The sequence below is a fragment of the Petaurus breviceps genome, unplaced genomic scaffold, assembly GCF_028583685.1.
Source record: "Petaurus breviceps papuanus isolate PSGF00001 unplaced genomic scaffold, PetGlider_PUasm1.0 90750, whole genome shotgun sequence".
Lineage (NCBI taxonomy): Eukaryota > Metazoa > Chordata > Mammalia > Diprotodontia > Petauridae > Petaurus > Petaurus breviceps.
The window spans coordinates 4,496,166-4,510,588 of NW_027187335.1; the positions used below are offsets into that span (position 1 = coordinate 4,496,166).

The following is a 14,423-nucleotide window of genomic DNA, read 5'->3' on the forward strand; positions in this document are numbered from 1 at the left end:
ACTCTTACTCACTGCGCCACCTAGCCGCCCCTAAGCAATTGGGGTTAAGTAATTTGTTCAAGGTTACACAGCCAGTTATTTTTGTGTGGGTGTTAAGTATCTGAGCCCAGAACCGATCCCAGGTCTCCTGACTCTGGGGCCGGTGCTCTTACTCACTGCACCACCTGGCCACCCCTCAAGGAATCATTTTCATAAAAAGAAAAAAAATTGCAGTATTGCTACCATCCACATTCAGTCAATCCCCCAAGTCCTGTTAAGTCTTCTTCTTTGATGTTTCTAGAACCCAACTTTTTCTAATCCCCATTTTAGGGAGTATGGTTAATGCACTGTCTGAGTTCAAATTCTGCAGGAGACACGGTAGCCATATGACCCTATACAAGTCTATTAACCTGCCTCAGCCTCAGTTTCCTCACATGCAAAATGAGGATAACTGTAGCACTTAGCTCAAAGAGATGTTTGGATTAAATGGGACAATGATATAAAAACACCTTGCAAAGCTTAAAAGTTCTATAGAAATGTCAGTTTAGATTTCATATTTTTTGATAGACCAGATCGAAACAGTCAAAGGAAAAGTTGTCATTCTATGATGATTCTTTTATATGTAATGTTCTATAGGCTATTATTGAGCAGGAGGAAAAAGTACCTGCTTTTTATAGTTGAATAGAATAGCAGGATGTAGGCTCACTGAACACATCCTTGGCACCTCCCTTCTAGCAGACAAGACAACAGGGATGATAGGTACCTCATTCTCTTCCTACATAATTTTGATCTGCTCTGTTAAGTCCCTGTGTCTTGAAATCTTTTTGTTCTATATAGCTTGAAGATTTTGAGGACTTGAAATGGTGACACGTATTAAGAATATTCTTAAGTTTTTATGAATCAATGTTATGTCCAGGCAAATGTGTGTAATGGTTTGTAATAATATTTTGGTTCTAATGAGGTTTATTAGTTGAATCGTCCAGGATATTTTGAGCCCTGTATCTATGGTGTGGAATTTGTAATCTGTCAGTTCATGAAAGTTTATGAAGTATAATTCTAGCCACCAGATTCTATCTTTCAGGGTGCTAAAATTTTGCAACAAGTTGTGATATGATGCATGGTTTCTACTATTTCCCTGCATAATACACATTGACTATGAAATAAAAGACTAGTTAAGGGTAACAATTCTTTGGTAATTTCTGTTGGAAATGACCATGTCTTAAAATGCCATCATAAACCCTTCTATGTCCAAAAACATGACAGCCATTTGACAATTCCTTCATGACATCTTGTTGGCTGAGTTCATGCAGATGTTACCCATAAACAACCTTTTGATTCTGCTCTTGGATTATTGTTATTATTATTCTTTTATGGCACTTTATGAGATTAAAATTCCAGCAAAGTCAAACATAAATCTTTTCTCTTCTCCCTCTGTGGCATTCTGAGGCATCCTCCTGCATCCAACCATAGAATTTAAAAATTTTCCTATTAGCAAAGGTCAAAAAGTAATCAAGAAGCCATTTCATTCTTAAGGTGAAATGCTTCATTTAAAAAAAAAATGGCCTCAAGAAGGTACCTATCAATTGGGGAATGACTGGAACAAATTATGGCATATAAAAATGGTAGAATACTACTTTTCTGTAAGAGATAAAGAAAGAGTTTCAGGGAAAATTTGAAAGTTTTATTTGAACTAATGCTGAGTGAAGTAAGAAGAAACAGGAGAATAATTTATAGTATAACATCAATATTATAAGAATGAACAATTCTGAAAGACTTAAGAACTCTATGCTATGCAATGATCAACCATGATTCCAGGGGACTGATGATGAAGAATGCCACTCATTTCTTCATATAGAGAAAGGTGAGGGACTAATATGCAGAATGAGACACAAGTGTTTGTACATAGCCAATGTAGTAATGCGTTCACTATGCTTACATTAGAAGGTTTTTTTTCCTTAATTCTTTTATTTTGGGGGGAGGGTGCTGTTGGGAGCAAGAGAAAATTAATGCTCATTACTTGAAAAATTAGATAAATTTTAGTTTAAAAAATGCTCTAAGGAACTCTGACTTTGGTGTATATGCCAGGCAACATTTTATGATCACTGTTCTCTTTTAGAGATATGATTGCAATCACTTCTTTTAAGTTTTTTCTCCCTACCTTCTCGCAAAGGCTAAGATAGTACTGATGCCAGTTGCTACAATTAAATCCATGTTCAGTCTCTGTCCACCCAAAGACTCCATGCTCAGTTGACTCTACATAGCTTTGCCTCAGGCCTTCACACCCTCTTCTTGCATTCTGCCCAACCTCTGTGTGGGTGAGGCCAACTCCAATGGGGATTATCTGAGCCTCAAATTTGCCAGATGAACAATTCTCCCTTGCTTTTTCAGGGCAAAGACTGGTTCAGACAAGTTAACATATTTTGGTTTTGGACTGTTCACTACTTCACCACAGCCTTGGGTCATCACCCTGTGCTGAAAGAAGATTTAAAAACAAAGAAGTACAAGAGGAGGCCTGAATACTGATGAACAAAGGCAGTGGCTGCAACAGGGGCACATACCAGTTAAGAGTTGTTGTAACTTGAAGGAAAAAAACAACAAAATAGGTGCCATGGGAAACTGTTCTCCAAAAACTGAAACAGGGAGGTAGGGCCTCAACACACATCATGACAAAATCATTGAGCTTTTAGAGGTGAGTACAAACAATTATTTGCTATACAATGGGTAGATATTAAGTAATCATTCCATGATGAGAGAGCCCAATGGGTCTGAACCTAAATGTGAGAAAAAAATCACCGTTTCCCTTTAGACGGATCCTGAGTTTTTGTTTTTCTCATTTCACTACTGTTAAATAGATTGAAAAAAGTATATTGAGCAAAGTGGATTTCATTTACTTTATCAGTGAATTCCCTTTAACCCTTATAAATACACCTGCTAGAAAGAGAGAAATGAATACTGTTCACTGATGAGATGGCTACTGTTAAGGTTTTATTGTACCCCTTTAATAAAAGCAATAATACTTCCTAAATTAAATTACTGATTTAGAGTTATTTTAAATTATAAAGGAATTTTTAATAGAACCAGATACTAAAAAGACAATAAAATGAGGTTTATTATTTTATGTAATTCATAACACCATGATAGATTTTCTATAATATAATAGTTTATAACATTTTATTATTATAAAATAATAAAACTATAAATAATAATAAAATTCATTTGGAAAATCTCAAGGGAAATAACGGGAAAAAGAAGTACAAATGAAAGGGGCCCAAAATTAAAAGGTGTGAAGTTATATGATAAACCAACAATCATCAAAAGTGTTTAGTCCTGTAAAAAATTACATAAGCAAGGTCCAGAAGTAATCATAGTACTCCAGTGTAAGACAAAGGCAAAAACACAAACTACTGAGATAGGATTTCCTATGGGAAACTAGAGAACAGATTACTAAAAAATTTATTTAGACTAACATCTTACATTTTCTGTTAAAAGAAACTCTAAATGGATAAGCTACCTGTTAAAAGTCATGTTAAGAAGAAAAAAACTGGAGAATGGAAAAAAGTAACTTTTAGATCTGGAGTTGAGAAAAAATTAATAGGAAGAGACTGGGGCAGATAGGTGCTGCAGTGAATAGAGCACTGGTCCCGGAGTCAGGAGAATCTGAGTTCAAATCCGACCTCATACACTTAACACTTACTAGTGGTGTGACTTTGGGCAAGTCACGTAACCCCAACTGCCCTATAGTCCCCCTCCAAAAAGACAAAAAAACAAAAAAAAGAAGAGATCTAGGAGATCACAGAAGTTAAAGAAATAATTCCAATCATATAAAAATCAAGTGTAAGAACAAAATTAATACAATAATAACAACAACTGCAGAGTTATATACTGATTCAGCTATTCTAGATCTCATTCTGGAACTATGCTAGAGAAATAACTAAATTGTTCATACCCTTTGACCCAGCTAAATATGGGTATTATTTCTTGAAGTTAAGTCTTGAACGCATGTCTCTCGAAACCCAAGTTATTTCCACTGCATTATGCTGCCCTGTTTGCAATCCAAAGTCACATACCTTGCCAGTTGCAAAGTTTTAAACGCATGTCTCTAGAAACCCAAGTCATTTCCACTGCATTACGCTGCCCCGTTTGGAGACTTTGGGTATGCTGCTGATTTTCAAGCATAACTTGGTGCTTGTAAACTGCAGGTGTCAGTGATGTGTGTTGTCATATGTTTCAGAACCCTATATTTTGGATTATTCTGGCTAAAGATAAAAAGGATAAATGATTCTATCCTATTTATCAAAATCTGACACAAATTTTAGAAACCAAATTTTCAAGGAGAAAGCTGTGGAAAATTGTCCAGGATTTGGTGGTTAACATTTTGCTTTATGGTTTTCTAGGAGCTATTGCTAACATTCTTCTGGGAATCAATAATATGCCACTTTTTGAGGTCCTAGACTTAACTCTTTAGTGCAGAGTTAAGCTTCCATAGCAACAGTGGTGACCCAGGGAGAGAAATAAACACAGGAGGCCCTCCCATGGTAGAAATGGATATTGCTAAGAAAAACATATTAAACACTGCTTTGCTTTATTTTTCTGTATAAGTCAAAATTTAATCATTTTGCCAAATCTTGCCAAATGCTTCAATTTGAACTCAGAATTATTTTTCATTTTAGTCTTCTGGAATTGTCATGGTTCACTGATCAGAAGTGCTAAGTCTTTCACAATTGATTATTGTTACAATATTGCTATTACAGTATACATTGTTCTCTTGGTTCTGCTCTCTTCACTTTGCATCAGTTCATTTAAGTTTTTCTAGGTTTTTCTGAAATGATCTCCTTCAAATAAAGGTTTTTTGATTTTAAATCTACCACATATAACATTTTACATATACAAGAAATCTGATCATACTACTACTGTTTCTCCTTATTTTCCCCATCACTGATGATTTCCGGGCTAAAATTCTATGTGTTCTGTACCATACAGTACTATCAACTATTTATGTTCCTTGAAGATTATGATGTGGCTTTAAGCCATAATGTGGAACAGATAATATAATTTTTTGGTAGTACTACAGATGCAGCAGGTGTTGATATCTTCCTACTTTACAACTGTTTGAATGGAGACATAAAACTGAGCTATTAAAACCCAACAACCATTATACTAATTGCCATATGTATTGTGTGACTCTAAATAAGATTGCAGTGTTTAGTCATGGAAGACCTTCATAGCTCCTGCAATCCAACTTTCTGATTTCACAGGGGAGAAACTACACTCCAAGTGACTTATATAATATCACAGATAATAGGATTAATTTTTTTTAAACAAATGTACCAGAAATAACATATGCAAGCAAACTGGTATTCCCTTCCAAGTAGATACTTTGGAAGACTGAGCATTTATTCTAGTGATGTTATCTGCACTGTTCCACACTGGCCCCACCTAGGTGGGGCCAAAGGCAAGACAGCTTTCACTTTTGCCAGAAGCCCTAAACTTGGTACGGGGGAAGGGTAAGGATGATGATGAGAGCTCTTGTGGGACTAGACAAAAGCAAGCAGAAAGTCACAGCAGACCAAGGATCTATTATCAACAGATATTAAGTAGTCCAGGACCTAGAGAAAAGGTGTGTCCATGGTCTAGCACTAAAGGTACTAAATGGAGCATGTCAGGATTAAAAAAAGGTGGAAAGGACAAGAGAGGGTAAGGGTCTAAACAAGCATTCAAAATCATATTATTTCAAAATAGGATAGAGTATATCCATAAAGGTCACTTTCTAAACTGATTCACTTGTTGAACTGATCCTGACCCTCTCTTTTAAGCCTTAGCCTTTATGACTTTTCCCAACTCCCCCCTTAATTCCCATCTTCTGTCCAAACTTTAGTTTTTGACAGCTACTTGCTAGTGCTTCTTGTATTACAAATAGCTGAGTCTACATAGTAGTGGACCTTTCCCACTGTTAAAAAAGGTATGTTGGGAAATCCTCTAATGTAAATGCCTTTAAAGCCCTCTGGCACACTCTCTGAAAAAGGATAGCACCTTATAATAAAAAAAATCAAGTTCATGCAATGTTTTGCAGTTTCTAGAATTTCTTTATAACAAAATTCATGAAGCAGGCATGTTACTATTATCCCTATTTTACGCATGAGGAAACTGAGGTCCACTAACCACAGATGTTAAATGGACTTTTCTGGGGTCATACAGTAAGTACGTATCAGAGTCAGGACTAAAACTCAGATGTTCTAAGAGCAATTCTCTTTCCACTATACTATGGGTGCTGGGTCAATGTTGCTGGAGAAACGAATGCTTGAATATTTCTGATGGTGGCAAAGTTTCATTCGAAACAGATGGATCTAACTTTTGGAAAAAGCCCCAAAGCTATTCAGAGCCTAGTGTTGTGGTAAATAAAATGCATGACCAAGTAGGGTAGTACAAGTTTTAGTTAAAAAAAAAAAACCCAAAAAACTAGAAAATGAGGTGAGGCTATAAAATAACGAAATTGTGTGCTTTACAAATAAACAGGCTCTGAAAGCAATTCAATTCAATTAATAATTATTAAGCACCAACAATGTCCATGGTGGTGCATGAGGTGCTAGGAATACCAAGACAAAAATTAGACAATCCCTGCTCTCAAGCTAACATTTTAGTGAAGAGTAGTAGGGACTGGAAAATACAGGAGGATATACATACTAAGTGGAAGGAAGGAAGGAAGGAAGGAAGGGAGGAAGGAAGGAAGGAAGGAAGGAAGGAAGGAAGGAAGGAAGGAAGGAAGGAAGGAAGGAAGGAAGGAAGGAAGGAAGGAAGGAAGGACTGATTTATAAAATGTTATGTGTCAGACACTATGTTAAGTGCTTAACATATATTATCTCTTTTGATCTTCATAACAACCCTTTGAGGTAGGTGCTTTTCTTATCTCTATTTTACAGTTAAGGAAACTGAGGTAAACAGAGGTTAAGTGACTTTCCCAGGACCATATAGCTAATTAGTAATTGAAATGATATAAGAGAGCACACTAAGTTCCAAAGAAGACTTCTATATACATAGAATATAGCCACCTCTTATGAAAGGAAACTCTTATTTAGGTGCCCATTGATTTGGAGATGAAAGGAACGTAAGGGCAACTCCTTCATTTTACAAATGAAAAAACCAAGGTCCAGACAGGTTACTCCAAACAGCAACATGTTCCCCATTATATGGCAGAGCTTAAGTCTTAGAATATTGGTAACTAATCTGTCTTGCTATTTTATGACCTTGTCTCGTGTCTTTTAAATATTTATTTATTTATTCCTTTATTATTATAAACTTGACAAATATCAACAAACATAACTACCTCCCTTTAAAGAGAAAAAGATAACTGTACATGGCACTGTGGATATTATATAGCTTTAAAAATACATATTAAAATTAACATGGTATTTCCAATACTACTCTGCTCATCTGTACCCCTTTCTGAACTTCTTCCTACTCTCTTCTGTCTATATTTCAATGTTTCATTGACTTTTTTTTCTTTTTTGGTATAAATATCACTATATATGGGCCCATCCCAGATCCCCCTCCCTTGTAACAAATAAATATAATCAAAGAAAGAAAATCCACATTTTGGCCAAGTCTAAAAATTTATCTCTCATTCTGTACCTTATCTTCATCATTCTGCCTGAATTATCATCAGTCTTCTGGAGTAGCATCAGTCACAGCACTGACCAAAGTCCTTAAGTGTTCACACATTTTTCACAACAGCTTATAATAGTCGTATAAATTGTTCTCCTGGTCCTGCTCATGTTGCTCTGCATTCATTCATACATGTCCTCCCAGATTTCTCTAAATAAAACCCATCCATCATCTTATGGCACAATAATATTCCATTATATCCATATCCTGGACTTTGTTCAGCTATTCTCCAGTTGATAGACACCTATTTATTTCCATTTCTTTAAATATTTTAAAATATTTTATGCATACTAGTGTTTGCCCTCTTTCTTTAAGGATATATGTAGTATTGTGCTGGCAAATGTTTAACAATTGGCTCTCCAAAACAAAGCAAAACAAGAATACAACATACTTACAAGTTTAATCAGCATTATTAACATTTTCTCCATCCCTTTCTTAAGTCCAAACAATCAGCAAAATAATAAATCAAATCATGCCTTATAGCTTTTGCCAATTTTCAAGTTGTCAATGCTCACGCTCAAAATTTAACAAGTGGCTCTTGGGAGCTGTTTCAAGCTGGCTCCAGCTTGTGTATATGTCAAGCAGTACTGTAAGTTCTTAACATAGTAGTTCCAAAATGCTTTCCAGAATGGTTTGATCCCTTCAGAGTTCCATCAACAGTACCAGTGTGCCTGTCTTCCCTTACCCTCTTTAATTGCCATTTTCCTTGTTTTTGCCAATCTGATGAGTGTGAGACGGCACCTCAGAGTTATTTAATTTACATTTCTCCTATATTAGTGATAGGAACTTTTTTCCCCACATGGCTGTTTATAGTTTACCTTTTTTCTTTGTGAACTGCCTGTTCTTATCCTTTGGCCACTTATCTATTATGGAATTGTTCTTGCTCTTGTATATCTGGTATCCATTCACCAAATATCCTGGATTTCAAACTTTAATCAGAGAAATTTGCCACAAAGAGATTTTCCCAGAAGACTATTTCCCCTCTAATTCTCATTGCATTTAATTTGTTGGTCATGCCTGTATCTTGGGTATGCAAAACTTGACTTACTTGTTTCACATTCTGGAGTTCTTCAGTTAACTGTTTCCTTTGATTTTCTGATTCTGTCAGCTTATCCTACAATGAGAACACACAATTAGAAGTTTTTGACAGTTTTTGTAAATGTTAAATTTAGTCCTCTCTTTTTTTTGAAGACCATTAGCTGAATTTTAATAAAAACCTTTATATAAATAGTAGATGGGATTGATAAATGAGCATTATGATTTTGTAAGTCAATTGTGTACTTCTTCCACATATATATATTTTTGTGAGGTATTTTTTTTCATCAATGACATTCATTAAAACCAAGTAATGAAATAAACTAAAATTAGAACAAAGATTTCTGAATCACTATCACAAAATGATATATCAAAAAATTTTTAAATGAGGCATATTCCATCACTGAAATATCATTAACAATCATTAATAATTTGGGAAAAGAAGACTGCTTTTACTGTTCACAAATCAATTTTTTTTCCTTTTTTGATTTTGTACAAACTCTAAGATATCTATTTTTGTGTAAGTTTACATATGATTTTCTAGGCAGATATACACATATTAAGGGCATACATTCAAAACTAATTTACTGATAGAAGTAAAAACTCTGGAAATCACAAGTCTAAAGATGTAGCTAGTCTTTATTTCCAAACTCCTTTTACTTCCTAAAACATCATCAGGCAAGTCTGAAAGTAAGAAAAAAAAGGTGTGAAACATGACAGAAGCAATTTTGATGTCACTTAAGCCTGGTTCTGAAGAATAATAGTAAGGGCACCTAACTTTATATAGAATTTTAAAGTTTGTAAAGCACTGCATACATACACACATATTAACACACACATACACATATCCATACATTATCTCATGAACCTTATAATAATCCTATAAGGCAAGTACTATATTCCATTTTACAGATGAAGAAACTGAAGCTCAAAAAGTTAGGTAATTTGTTTGTGGTCACACAACTAGATATACTAGGAACACAATCTCTTCCTATTCTAAGTTAAGTGATTTTTCAAATATATTATGGAAATTGCCTACAATGTGCCATGATTTTAAAATAATGTAAATAGTCCAAAATATTTAGCAAGAGTAATCTATGGAAACCAGTGGTGAAATAGAACGGGCATGGGATTTGGAATTAGAGTAACTGGGTTCAAATCCTAGATATCCCTTATTACAAACTACTTATTTCCTTTAGTCACTTGGGATAAGCCAGTGAACCTCTCTGGACTTTTAAGCTTCCTTATGTGCACAAATGAGGTTAGATGAGATGATGGATGAGGCAGCGTGATGCAGTGGAAAGAGAACTAGCTTTGGAGTCACATGGCTCTAAAACCTCTTTTGATATGTACTGCCTATGTGCCCTTAGGGAAGGCACTTAATTTTCCTGGGGTTGCTTAATAATCTTAGAAGGATTGGTCTAGATAGCTTCTGAGGGTCACTCCATCTATGATCCTGTGAGCTGAAAAGTTCTATTCATCTCCAAATATGAGCCTGTGACCCAAAGATATTATGAAGTCCTCCACATGCTATTAGGGTAAAATATCTAAAAACATTATTTTATAGCTCAACTTCTTTGTAGGAAAGAACATTCTTACTAGTTGTGACTCAGGAAAGTAAGCAAGTAGCTATTAACACTTTGAACATAAGCCAAAAACGAATCCTTAGTTCAAATAGAATTGTGTAAAAAAAAAAAATCTAAAAATTGGTTAAGTTCAAACTGATAATACTTTTATTTTCAAGATATAGTAGAATTTACATAATAGATTTGATATAATGTAGCTTTCAGGGATTGGTGCCTTAATCATGTCTTTTAGAAAGATTTGAAATTGTGATTCTGACATGCTAATTCTTAATATTACCTGTTTTTTTTAAAAAGAGTAGATTCTGTTTCTAAGAAGCATTCACTTATGACATTTTGCTCCCTGACTTCAGTGGCTGCAGACTCTGTACCTCTGTGCAACACTTAGGACAAGTGAAGTACATGTCAAACAAGTAGCTGCTTTTAACACAATAATAACAAAACACAAGTACACAATCCATGGTATGAGGCATAGTAGGCCACTCTCCACAAAGGGAACATTCTTTGTCATGGATGGCTAATGTATCATCATTGTTAGGAACACCTGTAATGGGTATACACCAAGATGAAAATTTGGCTTTCAACTTTTGGATATTAATAAGTGGTAACAGAACGATCAGAAATTCTGCAAAACCATGCCACAAAAGTTCCCTATTCATGTACTCTAAGCCAACTTCTTGAATGCTTTGGGATTTGCAAAATACAGATTGAATATCTAAGAGACACTCTGCCAATGTAGCAAACTTTCCTTTTTGAAGGAAAATCAGGAAATTAACCAAATTACTTAACTTCAAAAATCCAACAATAAAATTAATACACTGTTTGATTTCATAGAATGATACTTAAATGGTGGTTATGGAATAAATCACAATATCTTTCTTCTAACCCCCTTCCTCCAACGGCACAAATAGCATACCATAACTTTTGTTTTTTACTTAGTGGTTGATATTTCTGAGTTTGAGAAAAATCATTCTTGTACTGGATATTCATAATTGACTGTCCCACAGTGGCATTCTTGGAGTAAATGGTGAATCTCCATAAGAAAAGCCACAAAAATCTTTTTACCTCAGGTTCAAACCAGACTAAGAGCCTTGGCTTAAATCCATGAAAACAATGAGTAAATCGGGGCCAAACTAATTATTCTAGGGCTTTTTTTAATTCCAGGGCATCCAGTTGACTTATTCTCAGTGCAGTGTTTGTGTGCTCAGTATTCCTTCCAATGGAAGGTAAAATCTTCTTCCCTACAGGACTATAATCTGAAGGACAGTGACTTTGGTTTGATTTGTTGTAATAGGGCACTGTACTACTATTCAGTAGATAAGCACCTACATTTTGACTGCATCACTGGAATACCACAGGTTAGATCATCAGGATGAAGTGAGAAGAGCCCGAAAACATGACTTGCACGTTCAATGGTGCGGTGATTGGTCAGTCCCTAGTCCTCTCTTTCTAAAGTAAGTTTCTAAAACTGTCCAATACTAAATTTTTAAGATCTAATACTAAATGGGAATATGTTTTTCCCCTTCCTATATAACAAGTTTCATAATCACAATCAGCCAGCTTGAAAAAAAAAATCTAATTCCATTATTTTCCCAAGGTTACTAGAAGACTCAGAGGAAGGAGAGGGTACACTTAAATATTAGCTAAGACAAGAGATACAAAGTTTAAAAGCATTATTTTTAGAAACAAAGAGTCAGGGATTCTAAATATTTGATGAAGGGAGCAGGTTGCAGGGCAAGGCTGGCTATACCTTTCTTAACATCATCTAAGCATGTTCTTGGAAGAAAAACCAAGGAGAACAAGTCATCACTATTCAACACAAGGGAACAGCTGCCGAAGCTTCAAAAGTCATTGATATTCAAGCAAATTACACATGCAAATGAAATACTATCCCAGTACTTACAATAAAGTCAAGTATTTACTCCCATAGTCCTGGAAGCATGGTTTTAAGAAAACCATTATCAATATGTCCCTTTTTATTTAGCAAAAAAAACAGAATTACTACCAGTCACAGAAGGCCAAATTCTGCCAGTAGCCTGGACAGAGATGACTTAGATGTTAAGCAGAATGAGGAAAAAAATTTTTATCAACATTGGAATGCCAAGAATAATTAATCTGATTTCAGATTTTAATTTTTCCCAGTCCAAGAGATAAAATAAGGGAGCATGAAATGATTGACATAAAGGCATCCAGAACAAAAGTCATGACTCTGGTTGCTGTTACCATCTATTCTCAAGCAAGTCCCTCTTTGTGTCCCAGTTCTCACATTGGTACAAGGGAAATTTGTCTATTTTCACTCACCTTTGCTAAGCAGGTGTTAGGCTCAGCTGAGCCCTTTTGGAAAAAAAAAAAAGAATTACTAGGAGACCAGTGCTTTAAAAAAGAATTATCCTCTGAATTAACTACCTAGTTGTGAAAGACTATTTAATATATTCTTCTAAATCTCACTGGCTTAATTTTCATCATAAAGCAATGGGAGTTTCTTGGATGAAGAACATGGAGACAAGGAAGGGAAGAGAGTGGGAAAGGATTAAAGATCATTGGTTGGCCTCTAGATGGATATATGCCATAGAACTCAATTAACTGTAAGCCTCTATATTATGTGAACTGCAAATTACTGGGAAAAATCAATAGGAAAAGTTACAGTACTTTGAATACTATAATAACATAGGATTCTTAATTGTTTTAATCAACATATGTCCTTCTAAAAGAGAAAAAGATGATTAATTATAAATTAGAACATCTCACCAGCTTTGATCATAATAACTGACAGCTGAGCTACAGTTTACAAGCTAGCACAGTCCTTCAGAATTTACTTAATAGGTTCTCAGCTGGGCTTTAATTTCATAAGTGTGTTACATGCCAGTCTTACATGGATGCAACATGAACAGCTTTTAAACTAGAAATTTAGGAGCACTAAGTAAAAAACCTCAACCAAATAACTGGATTAACACAGATGTACTATTCATGGAACAAATGAATGAGAAGGATTAGAGAGCTACCCCAGGATTCCTAGTAATCACACAAATTAAATTATTTACAGGGGAAAATATCCTGGATAGTAATTTAGAAAAAGAAATGCTGTGTAACTAAGGTGACCAATTTTGCAAGAAATTTTTTAAGGGGGATTAGAAACCAAGCATCAACAATTTATTTTTAAAACCTGTTCATACTCTCCCCTTCCCCTCCTCCCCAGGCTTTTAATTGTTATTCCAAAAGATATGGGAAAGAAAGGCATTTCAGTATTGAAAGACATAACACACCAAGACTCTCTTTGGGTTAGAAAGGAATTGCAAAAACAGTGGTCAAATTGACTTCTATTAAAATCGATTCACAAAATAACATAATGGTGTTACATAAAACTAAGGTGGGACTTCATATGAATTTGGGTAGTATTGCTCCAAGTGTGGTAGGTGCAGAATGAAGATAAGAAAGGTGTTATAAAATAGAACAGCACCTCTTCCATGTTTATGGCGATTTTAAAAAGTAAGTTATCTTAATTCCTGATGCTTCTCTAGAAAAGAATGATGGTCCTGTCTTAAGGTACTGGTCCTTTTCCCAAGGATATAGGATTCATCTGTACAATGATACCATATTTATTGTATATATAATATTGTATAGTATACAATATGTAATATTGTAATATATAATAATATATTATAAACCATTTATATAGGATTTGCAAAATATTTTGCATATATCATCTTATTTGATCCTCACAATAACCCTATGAAGTTAGCAGTTGAACTTATCATCCTCATTTTACTGATAAAGTGTGGTTGAGAGGTCAAGTGATTTACCCAAGGTAATACAGCTAGTAAGCTTCTTGGGAGTAAACTGAAGTTAGGTCTTCCTGACTCTAAGATCAGCATAGTATCCATTTATATTTGAGAAGATTTTTTTTTATTTTGTTCTGGCCTTTTCTTTGTATTACCAGAACTTAAAGTGCCCAGCACACAGTAGGTGTTCAATAAATACTAGTAGACTGGATAACTACTTTCCACTACACCAAAACGCCTTCATATAAAACAATAAGGAGGCAGCTTGGTGGTATAGTGTGTAGAGTGCCGCCCTTGTAGTCAGACAGACCTAAGTTCAAATCGCATCTGAGATACTTACCTAGCTGTGTGACCCTGGGCAAGTCACTCAACCTCTCTCAAACTAAGA

At 35.0% G+C, this 14,423-nt stretch overlaps 2 protein-coding genes and 1 pseudogene across 6 annotated transcripts in view; 1 reads left to right on the plus strand and 2 right to left on the minus strand.

Moving 5' to 3' along the window:
- STXBP4 (syntaxin binding protein 4) overlaps window positions 1-14,423 on the minus strand; it is a 244,315-nt gene that overhangs the window by 139,509 nt on the left and 90,383 nt on the right. For all 5 annotated transcript variants that reach the window (XM_069067474.1, XM_069067471.1, XM_069067473.1 and 2 more), the window contains one exon: window positions 8,687-8,752. In XM_069067474.1, coding sequence (XP_068923575.1) covers window positions 8,687-8,752 — 66 coding nt within the window. The remainder of the gene's footprint in view (window positions 1-8,686; window positions 8,753-14,423) is intronic.
- COX11 (cytochrome c oxidase copper chaperone COX11) overlaps window positions 1-14,423 on the plus strand; it is a 234,639-nt gene that overhangs the window by 121,536 nt on the left and 98,680 nt on the right. The gene's annotated exons all lie outside the window — the stretch shown is intronic.
- LOC138145802 (peroxisome biogenesis factor 2-like) lies at window positions 10,568-13,017 on the minus strand (annotated as a pseudogene).